At 35.0% G+C, this 11,877-nt stretch overlaps 1 protein-coding gene across 1 annotated transcript in view; it reads left to right on the top strand.

The window, feature by feature from the left end:
• The first annotated feature begins 44 nt into the window (after nucleotides 1-44).
• The window catches only part of LOC106104710 (DENN domain-containing protein 4C), a 23,814-nt gene continuing 11,981 nt past the window's right edge, over nucleotides 45-11,877 (top strand). The window contains exons 1-16 of the mRNA XM_013284838.1: nucleotides 45-232; nucleotides 335-485; nucleotides 1,365-1,529; nucleotides 4,179-4,418; nucleotides 5,242-5,329; nucleotides 6,736-6,895; nucleotides 7,288-7,479; nucleotides 7,582-7,683; nucleotides 7,959-8,131; nucleotides 8,549-8,640; nucleotides 8,714-8,835; nucleotides 9,274-9,376; nucleotides 9,613-9,698; nucleotides 10,128-10,292; nucleotides 10,663-10,882; nucleotides 11,802-11,869. Of these exons, the coding sequence (XP_013140292.1) occupies nucleotides 359-485; nucleotides 1,365-1,529; nucleotides 4,179-4,418; nucleotides 5,242-5,329; nucleotides 6,736-6,895; nucleotides 7,288-7,479; nucleotides 7,582-7,683; nucleotides 7,959-8,131; nucleotides 8,549-8,640; nucleotides 8,714-8,835; nucleotides 9,274-9,376; nucleotides 9,613-9,698; nucleotides 10,128-10,292; nucleotides 10,663-10,882; nucleotides 11,802-11,869 (2,103 nt within the window). The 5' untranslated portion in view covers nucleotides 45-232; nucleotides 335-358. The remainder of the gene's footprint in view (nucleotides 233-334; nucleotides 486-1,364; nucleotides 1,530-4,178; nucleotides 4,419-5,241; nucleotides 5,330-6,735; nucleotides 6,896-7,287; nucleotides 7,480-7,581; nucleotides 7,684-7,958; nucleotides 8,132-8,548; nucleotides 8,641-8,713; nucleotides 8,836-9,273; nucleotides 9,377-9,612; nucleotides 9,699-10,127; nucleotides 10,293-10,662; nucleotides 10,883-11,801; nucleotides 11,870-11,877) is intronic.

The raw sequence follows: 11,877 nt of genomic DNA, 5'->3' as shown, positions 1-11,877 counted from the left end.
AAATACTCTTTGACAGGAGAGTCCTTTTGAAAAATACTTTTTATCTGTGCAATACTAATTGCAAGTTTTCATATTTCAATTTCAATACATATTTTAATTCATGTTTCATAAATTTTCCTAATTTGCACAAATGTTTAAGTTGAAAATTGAAAACAATTGTCTTAAATAATAATTCACTTGTCCAAAAGTTCAAGTTGATGTTTTATTATAATGCTTTTTAATAGTAAAACAGGTTAGATTTTTTTTTCAATGTCTTCAATATTAAACTGTGATGTTTTTACTACTTCCAGTATTATAAATGTTTGTTTTTGTTTATTTTAAATAAAATTTGCAGGTAACTCAAAGGTAAAGCGCTATAATGGATGAACGGCGAGTAGCGGATTACTTTGTTGTGGCTGGTTTGCCTGAGAAACCAGAATTATTGGACGATTCTGATTCTGGACATCTAAAAGGCTATAACTCTAAAGCGCCCATAACAGACATTGGTATGTATTTAACTTATTATTATTGTATTAAAAAAAATCACAATGATTCAATTCTAATTGTATTTCAATATATATGACTATAATTTCGATTTTAAACTAGCGCAAAACAGATAAATGCAAATGAAAACCGTAAAATAAAGATTACAATTAGATTTTGCCATACTTGACCACATAGTTTGTGGTGTATCATGTTACACTTCAATACTTGTATAGTGCAATAGTAATGTTATATTTAGAGTAATGAGGTACATATGAATATCTTAGAATTGAATGATATACATTATGGTTTAATAGTTAACTATTATGAACAGTTTGTAGATTTGGTTAAAATTTAAATGTTAGTTCCTTTATACCTCAATTGTGAATTTTACAACTGAATAAATTCACCTAATGATTATGTTATTAGGTGAATAAATCGTGTTCTGAATAAACAATATTGTGTGGTGAATAAATATAATTCAAGTTCTGACTTAACAAACAAACATAATCATAGCATCCTATTCTATTTAACAATCAAAGAGTATCAAAATTATAAAATCAGTTGTAAATTAAAAAGATTATTGTCAAAGAATATTACATGTAACACTTTTGTATAAAAGAACTAACATTTCAATTTTAACAAAATCTACCTTCTATATGCTCAGTGTGAAGGATTAATGAATTCTTCATAATATTGTTGTTTGAAAATGACCAGAGATTTGATACACTTTCATCAAGAAAGGATGTGAGAGTAAATTTAATCTTCCAATAAGTTACACCTTACTGGTTTAGAAATATATTCCAAATTTAATCAAATTGTTGCATTGAATAATATTCAAAGTGAATAGTATTTGTGTTGTAACATTAACTGATGATAAATAAACAAAATGTTTTCCATAGGTGTACTATTCCCGAGCCTAGGAGAGACAGTACCTAGTGGCTATGAGTTAATCGAGTTTACTCCAACTGGTCTGTCAGCTAACTTGAACCATGGCTCAATGCGTTCACTTGAATGCTTCCTTTGCTTACGAAGGGGACGTGATAAACCCCCCTTAGTTGATATAGGTAAGTGATATTTATACAGCTTTAAGTGATAAGTTATGTGAAATATTTATTTTGTAAGGACTTAGTTGAAAATAATTACTGATGTTGATAACTTCAACAAACTAAATGCCACTATAGTTTTTTTACATTAAACTTGCAGGGGGAAATTAGTGTCCTTAAATGTGTTAACATGTATAGTACACTCGCTTCTGTCTGCATGGAATTAAAAAAACAAAAGTGAGTAGCCTATGCGTTCTTCCAGACTATTGTCTACATATATGCCAAAATTCATCAAAAACTGTTCAGCTCTTTAGTCTTCAAACTCTTAACAAACATCCATTCACCCATCCATCATCCATCTAAACTTTCGCATTTATACTATTAGTATGATGTAGTCAACAATGACATTATATGTATGTTTAAAGGTTGACAATTATAACATAGTGATTCGTTTTTATATCACACAGTGGTAGGGCATTGTAGATAAGAGAGATAAAGTTATCCAGCACCATGCCACACCCATTGTTGGTTTTTTATATATTTTATTTCTTAAAAAATAGTTACGCGTGGTTGAACGCGTTTCGTTTTTGTGTATACACTGGCATTTATCTGGTGTTGATCTTCTCTTAATTTTTTTTTGTGCAAAGGAATGAGTACTTGACTATAATTATTTATACATAGTAACATTCTTTAGCGTTTTCGGTATTTATTCTGTTAGTATTTGTATTAATTTATTGTTAATTTTTTTATAGAAACCCCAGTGCAAAGTACTATCTTATAAAATATTAAGATTGTGCAAGTAAGGGAATCGGCGTAAAATAAGCAAATTATACTAAATAATGGTCATGTCAAATTCGCCCACTCGCGTTAGAGTACAATCCTACGCTATGCGACATATCCGTATTGTAGATGTTATATGTTTATTTAAAAGTGCATAAAGTTGCCAGATGGTCGATGACACATATCCCTTGGATATCCAAACAGGACTCTTATTTAATCGTTAGTCAAGCTTGTCATAAGATTTTCTTTCCGTCGCATAGGAACATAGGTGTCGCAAGCCCATGGTCTCGGCTAAGTCTAGAGGGTACACCTACCATGAATATGGTCTTATTTAATATAGAGTTTGTCTATTTTACTTTTTTCGATATTATGGAGGGGGCTGGCGACGCCCTTGCCTAGTAAAATCCTTAATACCGATACTTACAATCTAATGATTACATATACATTACAGTTTTAATTGTAATGAGAATTCTTTATTCCGCACATGCATTAGCATGATGGACGACACATTAATTATTCAGACCCTTAGACTTTGTATAAGGACTGTAGAGGCTAACATATCCTACTTTGTTCTCACTGGAAACATTTGTATAAAACATATTTTCGTCCCTATCATACTCTTTGACAAAACAGAGACAACAACGTGTTTTAACACAAGTATTACATCAATGGAAACCCACAATTATCAAACCTTGCGGAAATCGTGTACCGTGCAGCATACATTCTCTCGGGTATATCATCAGTACTTTATAATATACGGGTAGAACCTTGACACACACTTTAAATTAATCCACACTGACAAGACATAATCTAGTCGACTTAGCTTTAAGTTCGATTATACCTGTATACAGACGAATTTTATTATTACTTGCTAGATTTCACCCACGACTCCGTCCGGTTGGAATTAAAGAAAAACAAAAGCAAGAAGCGTATGTGTTCTTCCAGACCGTCCTCTACATCTATTCATTCATTAGGTTCCGTTCAACCGTTTAGGCTACAAACTCTAACAAACATCCATCCATCTAAACTTTCGAATTTATTATATTAGCAAGATTAGTAAGAGATGGAATTTCCTTTACATTTCATTTATCTCATTCCCATGAACTAAAGTAGACATAATTTTTTTATTTACTAAGCGTATCTCTTTCGTTAATATTCAATTTTGATGACGCGTATACTTTAAAGAAGCCATATAAGTTATTAAATAGCGAACATTCTAAAAATACATAACCTTAGAAGAAATGCGCCACTTTCATTGTAAAGTACGCATTGGCCTTACTCGATCGGAGTTTTATCATAAACAATTATTTTATACAGACTATGATAATTTTAATTATACGATACATGCTCATTGACTCTTTAATATTTATATGACCTATGTTTTCTACACTATTATAAATAGAAATGATTTGTATGTTTGTCAACAACACTGACTTTTAACCCTTAATTCGATAGTATCCAGTGTTACGAACTACTAATTTTTAAATCTACTAAATAGAAGAGAAAAATACGAGAGATTTTCATTATAGTGTGTTAGTAACATATGATATTTTCTTGCTACAAAAAAACTTCGTCGAATAGAGGTTAAAAAAGGGTTAAAAAGTCATTAAATATTACATCTACATTATCCCATTTTTATTATGAAATAAAATTATCTTGTTAGTTATGAATGTGGAAGGGTACACCGGTAGAGGTAGGTCTAGAAAGAGATAAATGGATCGCGTGGAAAGTAACATGATTAAGAAAGTTGCGATGAATTGAGATAACGTATGATAGAGTTATGTGGAGAACAAAAACCCGTAACGCCGACCCTACAAAAGTAGGTGAAGGAGGAAGATGATGATGAAATTTTCAGGGGTCTTTTGATATTCCATTATGAATCGTTTCCAGGTGTGATGTACGATGGTAGGGAACGTCTTATGGCTGACGCTGAGATGGTCATGGTGTCTGTTGGTGGTCGAGTGGCCAACGTCAACAACTCTAGCGCGAAGACTTTCATAACGTACAGACGCGCCCATGTATCCGCGCCTTGTAATGCGCTGGTGGTTGTCGACGTGTGTGTAGTGGTCACCAGCCGTGGAGAGATGCCGCCGCACGCCTTCTGTATGATCAACAAGAACTTGAACAAAGGTTTGTGTTTTTATATCTTTGTTTTTTTTTTATATGATGAGAGACAAAAGCTATGGCTGCCAACGTTTAATGCTCTGTAATCATCTTAACTATTAGGACAAGAATGCAGACAGGAGAAACAGAAATTTCGATCTTTATATGCTCATTTTTTGAGTCCTGTGTCTTTGAAAATGTTGTGTTACATTCCACGAGGCTTTCTTGTTACATCTTTTTTGTAAATAATAACCAAAATTATGATAAAACTTAATTTAAAATTATCGCAAGTCATTTCAAGAAATTGTAATTATAATAAAATTTAATGAGGCTTAATGTTAACTGTTGTGTCCTCGCAAAAACGTACTTTTAGTATGCGGTCACATTACAAAAACTGGTTCATTTCTACCACGAATTGAAAAACGATAATACGATTAAGCAAGGTAATCTTGTTTGTAAATGTAAAAAGGTTAAATGTCGAAGAAATAAAGCCAAACATAACTTATACCCTAAACCGATTATTAAAACATTCAGTACCTAATGCTCAAAACAGAAAAAACTTCGAAAATTGAGCTTTTTCATACGAGAACAGAGTAAGTGAGGTAGAGCAACATAAATTGTTGTACTGCTATTTGGATGCACATTTCCAAAACTTGTGTCCCAAAATTCATGAAATAACGTAGTTACCCAGTATTATAATGTTTGTACTTGATTTGCGCTATATAGGAACAACGAGCTTTGACTATGAACACAGGGCCTTTGAGCACCGTCGGTGCTAATTGCAACGGCAAAGAATGTACAGCTCCCCTTATCTATAGATAATTAACATGTAAGTCGTTTTAAATTACAGGTCTAATAGGAAGCGACGTTTTTCTCTGCTACAAGAAGTCAATGAACCGTCCACCACTTATAGCCTACAAACCGGAAGTATTGTTCAGGTTAGTTTTTTAATTCTGTATGCCCACGTCAGAATATGATAAATGCAATTTCATTACTTTACAGGTTAGTTATTAAGAAATCTTGAAGGCACTGTTAAAATATAAAACACTTGAATAATAATTTATTAATACGTAATTATTCTGATATAACCAAATGAAAGAGCATGTTTTGGCGATTATACCTATACTAATGAGTAATATTTAGCAAAAATGAAGTTATCTTTGTCTGATCTATGACCACAGAATTAGTTGTGGTAGGTCAGTTTTTATAAGTCTTATTTGTCGTAAAAAATGCTTCAAGTAACTATGTCTATTATTCAAAAAGCATTTAAAAAGACGTAAGGCATTCAAGGTCAGGCCTTGAGAATTTTTAATAATTTTATTCCAAGTAACAGAAAAATTCAGTCCGCAGTTTTATATTTAAACCGTGACCTTAATTAATGTACGTAAAAATTAGCGTCAATTGCTAGAACTTTCACAGAGATAATTAGCGATGACCAGCAAAAAGCGACCCAAATATACTCTCCTGTATGATAAGTTATACGACCCAACCAGGTTACGCTTATAAAATCGATTTAGTATTTTATACTAGCTTTCTCCCGCGACTCCGTCCGCGCGGATTTAAAAACCAAAAGCAAGTAGCCTATGTGTTCTTGCAGACTATGCTCTACATCAAACTAAATTTCATCCAGATACGTTCTGCATTTAAGGCTACAAACTCTAACAAACATCTATAAACCCATCCTTACATTTAAACTGTCACATTTCTAATATTAGTAAGATTCAAATTATTAAGGGGAAAAATTCGTGCCCACTCACTTTTTTTAAGGAACGATGATCCATTCCTGCACACATCTACCAATGTCTATAAGCAAAAGTCACCTGCTATTTTGACGAATTAAAATGGCTGCTTGCTCGTTTGTTAACCTTTACTATGTAATGTATGTAAATTGGCGAAACCAAATTCGCATTTAAAAATAAATCAGTAATCACTTATCTGGAACACACTGGACCTTTGATACATCTATACTCTATGTTATAATAATAAAGCATAAACACACATTACTTTGTGGCGTAGGATGTCAGCAATCACAGCAGATTTTCGAATAATTATCTTTTTAATAAAAAGCCCTTCACTTACGACACGCTTTAGGCTAGATATTTTCATGCTATTAAACTTAGGTGGTAAATAAATTGGAAAAATACTTTCATGTGGGCTACTACAAGCTGCCAACATTAAAGAAGCAAGGTTATTGTGGTAACGGTAAATTTGATATTTGCAATTGAGATTTTGACAAACGTAAACATTAAAATAACGTTTTATAATTTCATGCAGATGAAGCCGCACGGGTAGAGCTAATTTGAAATAAACGGCTAAACAATATTTAACTAACTGATAATTCCAGGTATCCAATGGTAGACAGACGTAGTCTAGCGTTTCCTACTTCAGTACCATTATTCTGTCTACCGATGGGAGCCACGCTGGAGTTGTGGCCGAACAATGCGGCACCTCCCAAACCTGTCTTCTCCACCTTCGTACTCACAGTCGCTGATGCTACCGATAAGGTATATTTACTAAGATAGTGGAATATTTTCAGTTATGTTTATGCCCATTTTCCCACTCAAAGATTTAATTTATTCTTTTTCACATTAAAAGTAGATATGTCACTAATACTAATTTAAGGTTATAGAGGAAGTCAGGGTAGATGGTGTAGACAAGGTCAGTCTTCATGATTACACCAGTAGTTTCGGTTTCTCTTACTAAATCTACACTAAGACTTCTTAACGACTTTGTTTGACGATTAAGGAATAGATAATAAATAATTAAACGAATGACTGTGTTAGATGATTTCTTTAATTTTTGTCAGTAAAAAAAAATATTCTGTGTAATTTAAATAGCAAAGCTTCAAGCGTTCAATCACAATTTTTCAGTTGTTTAGTGTAATATGTGTGTGCAGGTGTACGGGTCTGCGGTGACGTTCTACGAGCGGTACGCGCACGAGCAGCTGTCGCCATGGCAACAGGAGCAGCTGGGCTGGCGCGCCGGCGTGTCGCACGCCGCGCACTCCACGCACGTCATCAAGTGCATCTGTCTGCTGTCGCGCTGGCCCTTCAGCGACACCTTCGAACGCTGGCTACTCTACATCTTGGTCAGTTTGGGAGACAATATCTATACTAATACCACACTAATTCGTGGCGTAAGATGTTAGCAATCACAGCATATTTTGGAATAATTCTTTCTTTGTTTTCAGGACATGTCGTGGAGTGACGAACCCCTACATATACCAATTGAACGCTATGTAACGCATCTACTGGAGGAGGTTCCATTTCCTGAGCCAAGGATATTGCTACAGGTAGGTTTACTATGTTTCCTCCGTTTTTTATGTATTGAAATACCTCAAAAACTACTAGACGGCTTTCAAAAATTTTTTCACCAATAAATAGCTTATTGTTATCAGTGAGTAGCATACAATTTTTATTTCTGATCATACAAATGTATTGAAGAGCAGCACATACTGTGCCGACCCTCCGTAGGGGAAGGAGCAAATAGATGATGATTTCTGCAGACGAAGACGCGAGCAACAGATAGTGTTATTTACATATATGTATGTTTTCTATTTATTTTCAGTTGTCAGCTACTCATGCCCACGAGCGTGTGATAGTGACCCGTCGTGATGAACAACCGCTGGCTCGCAGCGGCGCGGGATTCCGTCAGCTGCTGCTCAACCTCGGCCCCGACAACTGCTTGCTGCTGCTAGCACTCGCCATCACAGAACAGAAGATACTCATACATTCGTTAAGGTATATTATTGCAGATATCCATTTGTTTGCCGAGATATCCATATATTTGCTAAGGTATATGGATACCTTGGAATAAACGGCTAAGCAATATTTACCTCGCTTCTCTCTCTCTCTCTCACTCTATCCATGTATCTATATTTTTTTAATCCCTGAAGTCACGGAATACTGAGAGAATTCAGAGAGAGAGAAGGAGAATTCAGAGAGTGAGAGTTCACTGTGAGAATTCACCGCCAGAGTTGTTTTATGCTGTAAAGTGGTTATTCTAAGGCCTTTTGACGTACTCATACCATTTCGGAGACGTATCCTTGTGTTAGCGATCCATGGAAAAGATATGGATACATCACTTAATGAACCCATACACTCACATTTTTTTTATGTTTTTTAAGTTTTGATATTTAAATTTTGTTTATATTCCAGGCCGGATACATTAACAGCAGTATCAGAAGCTGTCTCAAGTTTATTATTTCCCTTCAAATGGCAGTGTCCCTACATACCGCTGTGTCCTTTAGGTAACTAATATCCTTAATACATATTTATTTTCTACATAGTGTTGAGTTCTATATTTCGGTATTTTATTTTCAGGTTTGGCTGAAGTACTACATGCACCTCTTCCATATCTTATAGGGGTCGATTCAAGGTTTTTTGATCTCTACGAACCACCGCCAGATGTCACCTGTGTCGATTTAGATACGAATAATATAACAGTAAGTATTGAAAATTATATTGTTGTATAATAAATCATAGAAACATCAAAACGTACTAGAATAATATAATTGCATCTCATCATCATCCACTTGCCCTTATCCCTTATTGAGGGTCGGCACAGTATGTGCTGCTCTTCCATACATCTCTATCAGCCGTCATATCTGAATCCACTCCTTTCTTAAGCATTTCCTCTTTCACACAATCGATCCATACTTTCTTCGGTCTTCCTCTTCCTTTGTAGCCATCCACATTCAATCTTAACACTTTCTGGTTTATGTCCCCAATTACCTAAAATTGCATATAGTTTAACTATAATAAAAAATTTAAGCCTAACCGTTAGTGATTGGAAAATTTTCAGTACTTATGAAAATCCCAACCCACTTTATATATTTTTTTCTTTTAGATATAAGTAAATTGAATGTTAGTTTTTGTTATAGATATGTGAGTCTCAACGGCATATATCGTTGAAACTGCTACCGAAGCGACAAGCGCGTGCGCTGCGACACACGCTGGAATTACTATTTGCCAACATACGGCCTGGTACGTTAAATCAGATAATGCCACACTCAGAGTCATTTAATCACTGAGAAACACATTAGTGTACTACTCTATTGACTACTATATATTTATCTAATAAATAGTGTCATACAAGTATGAATTTTATAGCTAAGGAATGCTAAAATAAGGATTCAACGACCCTGAGTATGATGGATTTTTTTATTTCATTTAAATTTTATACTTGTTACATAAATTAAATGCATGTTATGTTTTTACAGCATCCCCAGTACAACGATCCGGTAATAAATTTAATGGGGAACCTACTACAAGTTTGGATAGAGATTTTCAAAGGAGAAGGAAAGAAGTGAGTAATTATCAGAAAGAAAGAGAGAATTTAAAAAACTCTCTTATTTATATTATTTGCTAAATAAATTCCTGACAGTCAGTTGTTTTGTATTATACATTTATTTAACTAACTTTTGCCTGCGATTCTGTCCGCGTGGAATTAAAAAACTAACTAAGTAGCCTATTTTTTTCTTCCAGACTTTCTATATCTGTGCCATATTTTATTAAGATCCGTTAGCCAGTTCTGGAGATGTAGTAACAAACATCCATCCATCCAAACATTCTCGTTTAGTACATTAGTGAGATTGAGAAGTAAGATAGTAAAATGTATGTAGAACGAAAGAAAATATCTTATATATTCCTTTTTTGCTGTTTAAATTTAAAGCAACAGTACTTTTTTGTGTACATCCTAAATTTCATGTTTAAATTTACATTTGATTATTTCCAGCAAGCATTAGAATTGAAGATCCAAGAGGCGTTCCTCCGCTTCATGGCGGTGACGCTGCAGGGCTACCGCGGCTACCTCATTCCCATCACGAAGGCGCCCACCGTCGGCACCACCGACCCGCACGCACTCTTCCATATGGATGCTTTCCTGCGCTCTAGAGATAAGGTACATGTATACATAATTATATTTACAACTAGCTGTTTCCCTGCGGCTTCTTCCGCTTGGGATTATAATGGTTTTATTTATCTTTGTGAAATTTTTTGCAAATGTAAAAATTTAAGTGCACAATGGTAACCTTGCTTTTTTGATTTTGTAGCTTGTAGTTTCTGTCTCATTCACGCATGACAGTTTTTTTCCAAATTATTAATTTCCCAAGTTTAGTAACGCGAAAATATATAGCACTACCATTTAAGATGCTATTTAAATATCTTGTAGCTTAAAAATCAAAGGTGTCTAAAAAGGCGACAAGTTTATTTTTTTTTATTAATAAATAGATGTATTATCCATTCTAATTTGACCGTCTATTGTATTTCAGACGCAGCAACGTTTCTTTGCGTTAATGATGCGCACGCAGATGTTCACGCGCTTCATCGAGGAGCGTTCGTTCGTGTGCGACGCGGACGTGGGGCTCACCTTCTTCGATGAATGCATCGAGCGCGTGGCCGCGGGGGATGGACACCCCCTGCTGGGGGTTGATGCCTCCAACTTATCCGAGAGAACCGTCTTCGTACTACCTCCGGATCCACCGCAACCAGGTATTTTTAACAATAAATTTAGGTTAGTTCACTGTACCAACAGTTCAACAGTGTTTGGGTCCAAGTATATAGAAGACGTAGTGTAAATGTTATGTTTGCTGACATCCTATGTAACTAAAAAGAGTGTGTTTACGCTTTATTGTATCAGTTTAGATTATAGATTTACATTACACGTAGCTTACACTATCTGTTGCTTGTAACTTGGCTCGCGTGACATTAAAAAAAGTTTCTTAATCGGGAAAGAATCTTTCAAATCGGCATAGTATTTTTTGAATCATCTCAATACATACAAAAATACAAATCTTTTCTCCGCGACGTCATCTATTGATTAGTAGTCGAATTCATGTTCATGGAATAATCGAGCTGTTTCCAGAAAGTTCGATCGCAGTGACATCTGGTGGCGAGTAGCGAAAATGACGTTCGCGAAAAGATGTCTGGGATATTCGAAACGGCATCGAGAATGTTCTATTGTAAAATGTTTGTTATTCAAACTAGCGAGAAAGTTTTGGAGTTAAATGACAAATGAATAACGAAAAGACGATCGAAATTTGGGGTATATAAGGGGAGTCAGACGTTACTTGGGGAGTCATACGGTGGAAAGTGAACAGTGAAGAAGAAGTCCTAAGTGAATTGCGAAGAAGATTAAGTGACCATGAAGTTAAAGTGCTAGTGCTACAGTGTCAGTAGTGTTTTTGTATAGTGCTCAGTGTAAGTGAATCTGTGTTTGTGCGTGTCGTGTAGTGTGAACGGATAACTGAAAAAGTGCAGTAAATTCTTGTAACTTTAAGTCGCGAATAAATTTACGAAGAAAATTTCAATGTGTTAACTTTATCCCCCACGCTCGTAACAGTAACTAGTATAGAAATAAAATATAGATGTTTATATAGATTCGCGTTTAATAATAGTGAATGTGTTCCAGATGAGACATATACGTACTCCAAGTTCGAGCTGGACCTGGGCCTGGTGGAGGTGTGCCGGGGCTGCGCGGGCGGGCG

The sequence above is a fragment of the Papilio polytes genome, unplaced genomic scaffold (genome assembly GCF_000836215.1).
Source record: "Papilio polytes unplaced genomic scaffold, Ppol_1.0 DF823399.1, whole genome shotgun sequence".
NCBI lineage: Eukaryota > Metazoa > Arthropoda > Insecta > Lepidoptera > Papilionidae > Papilio > Papilio polytes.
The sequence above is the reverse complement of the archived record's forward strand: the minus strand, read 5'-3'. Positions and strand labels throughout refer to the sequence as shown.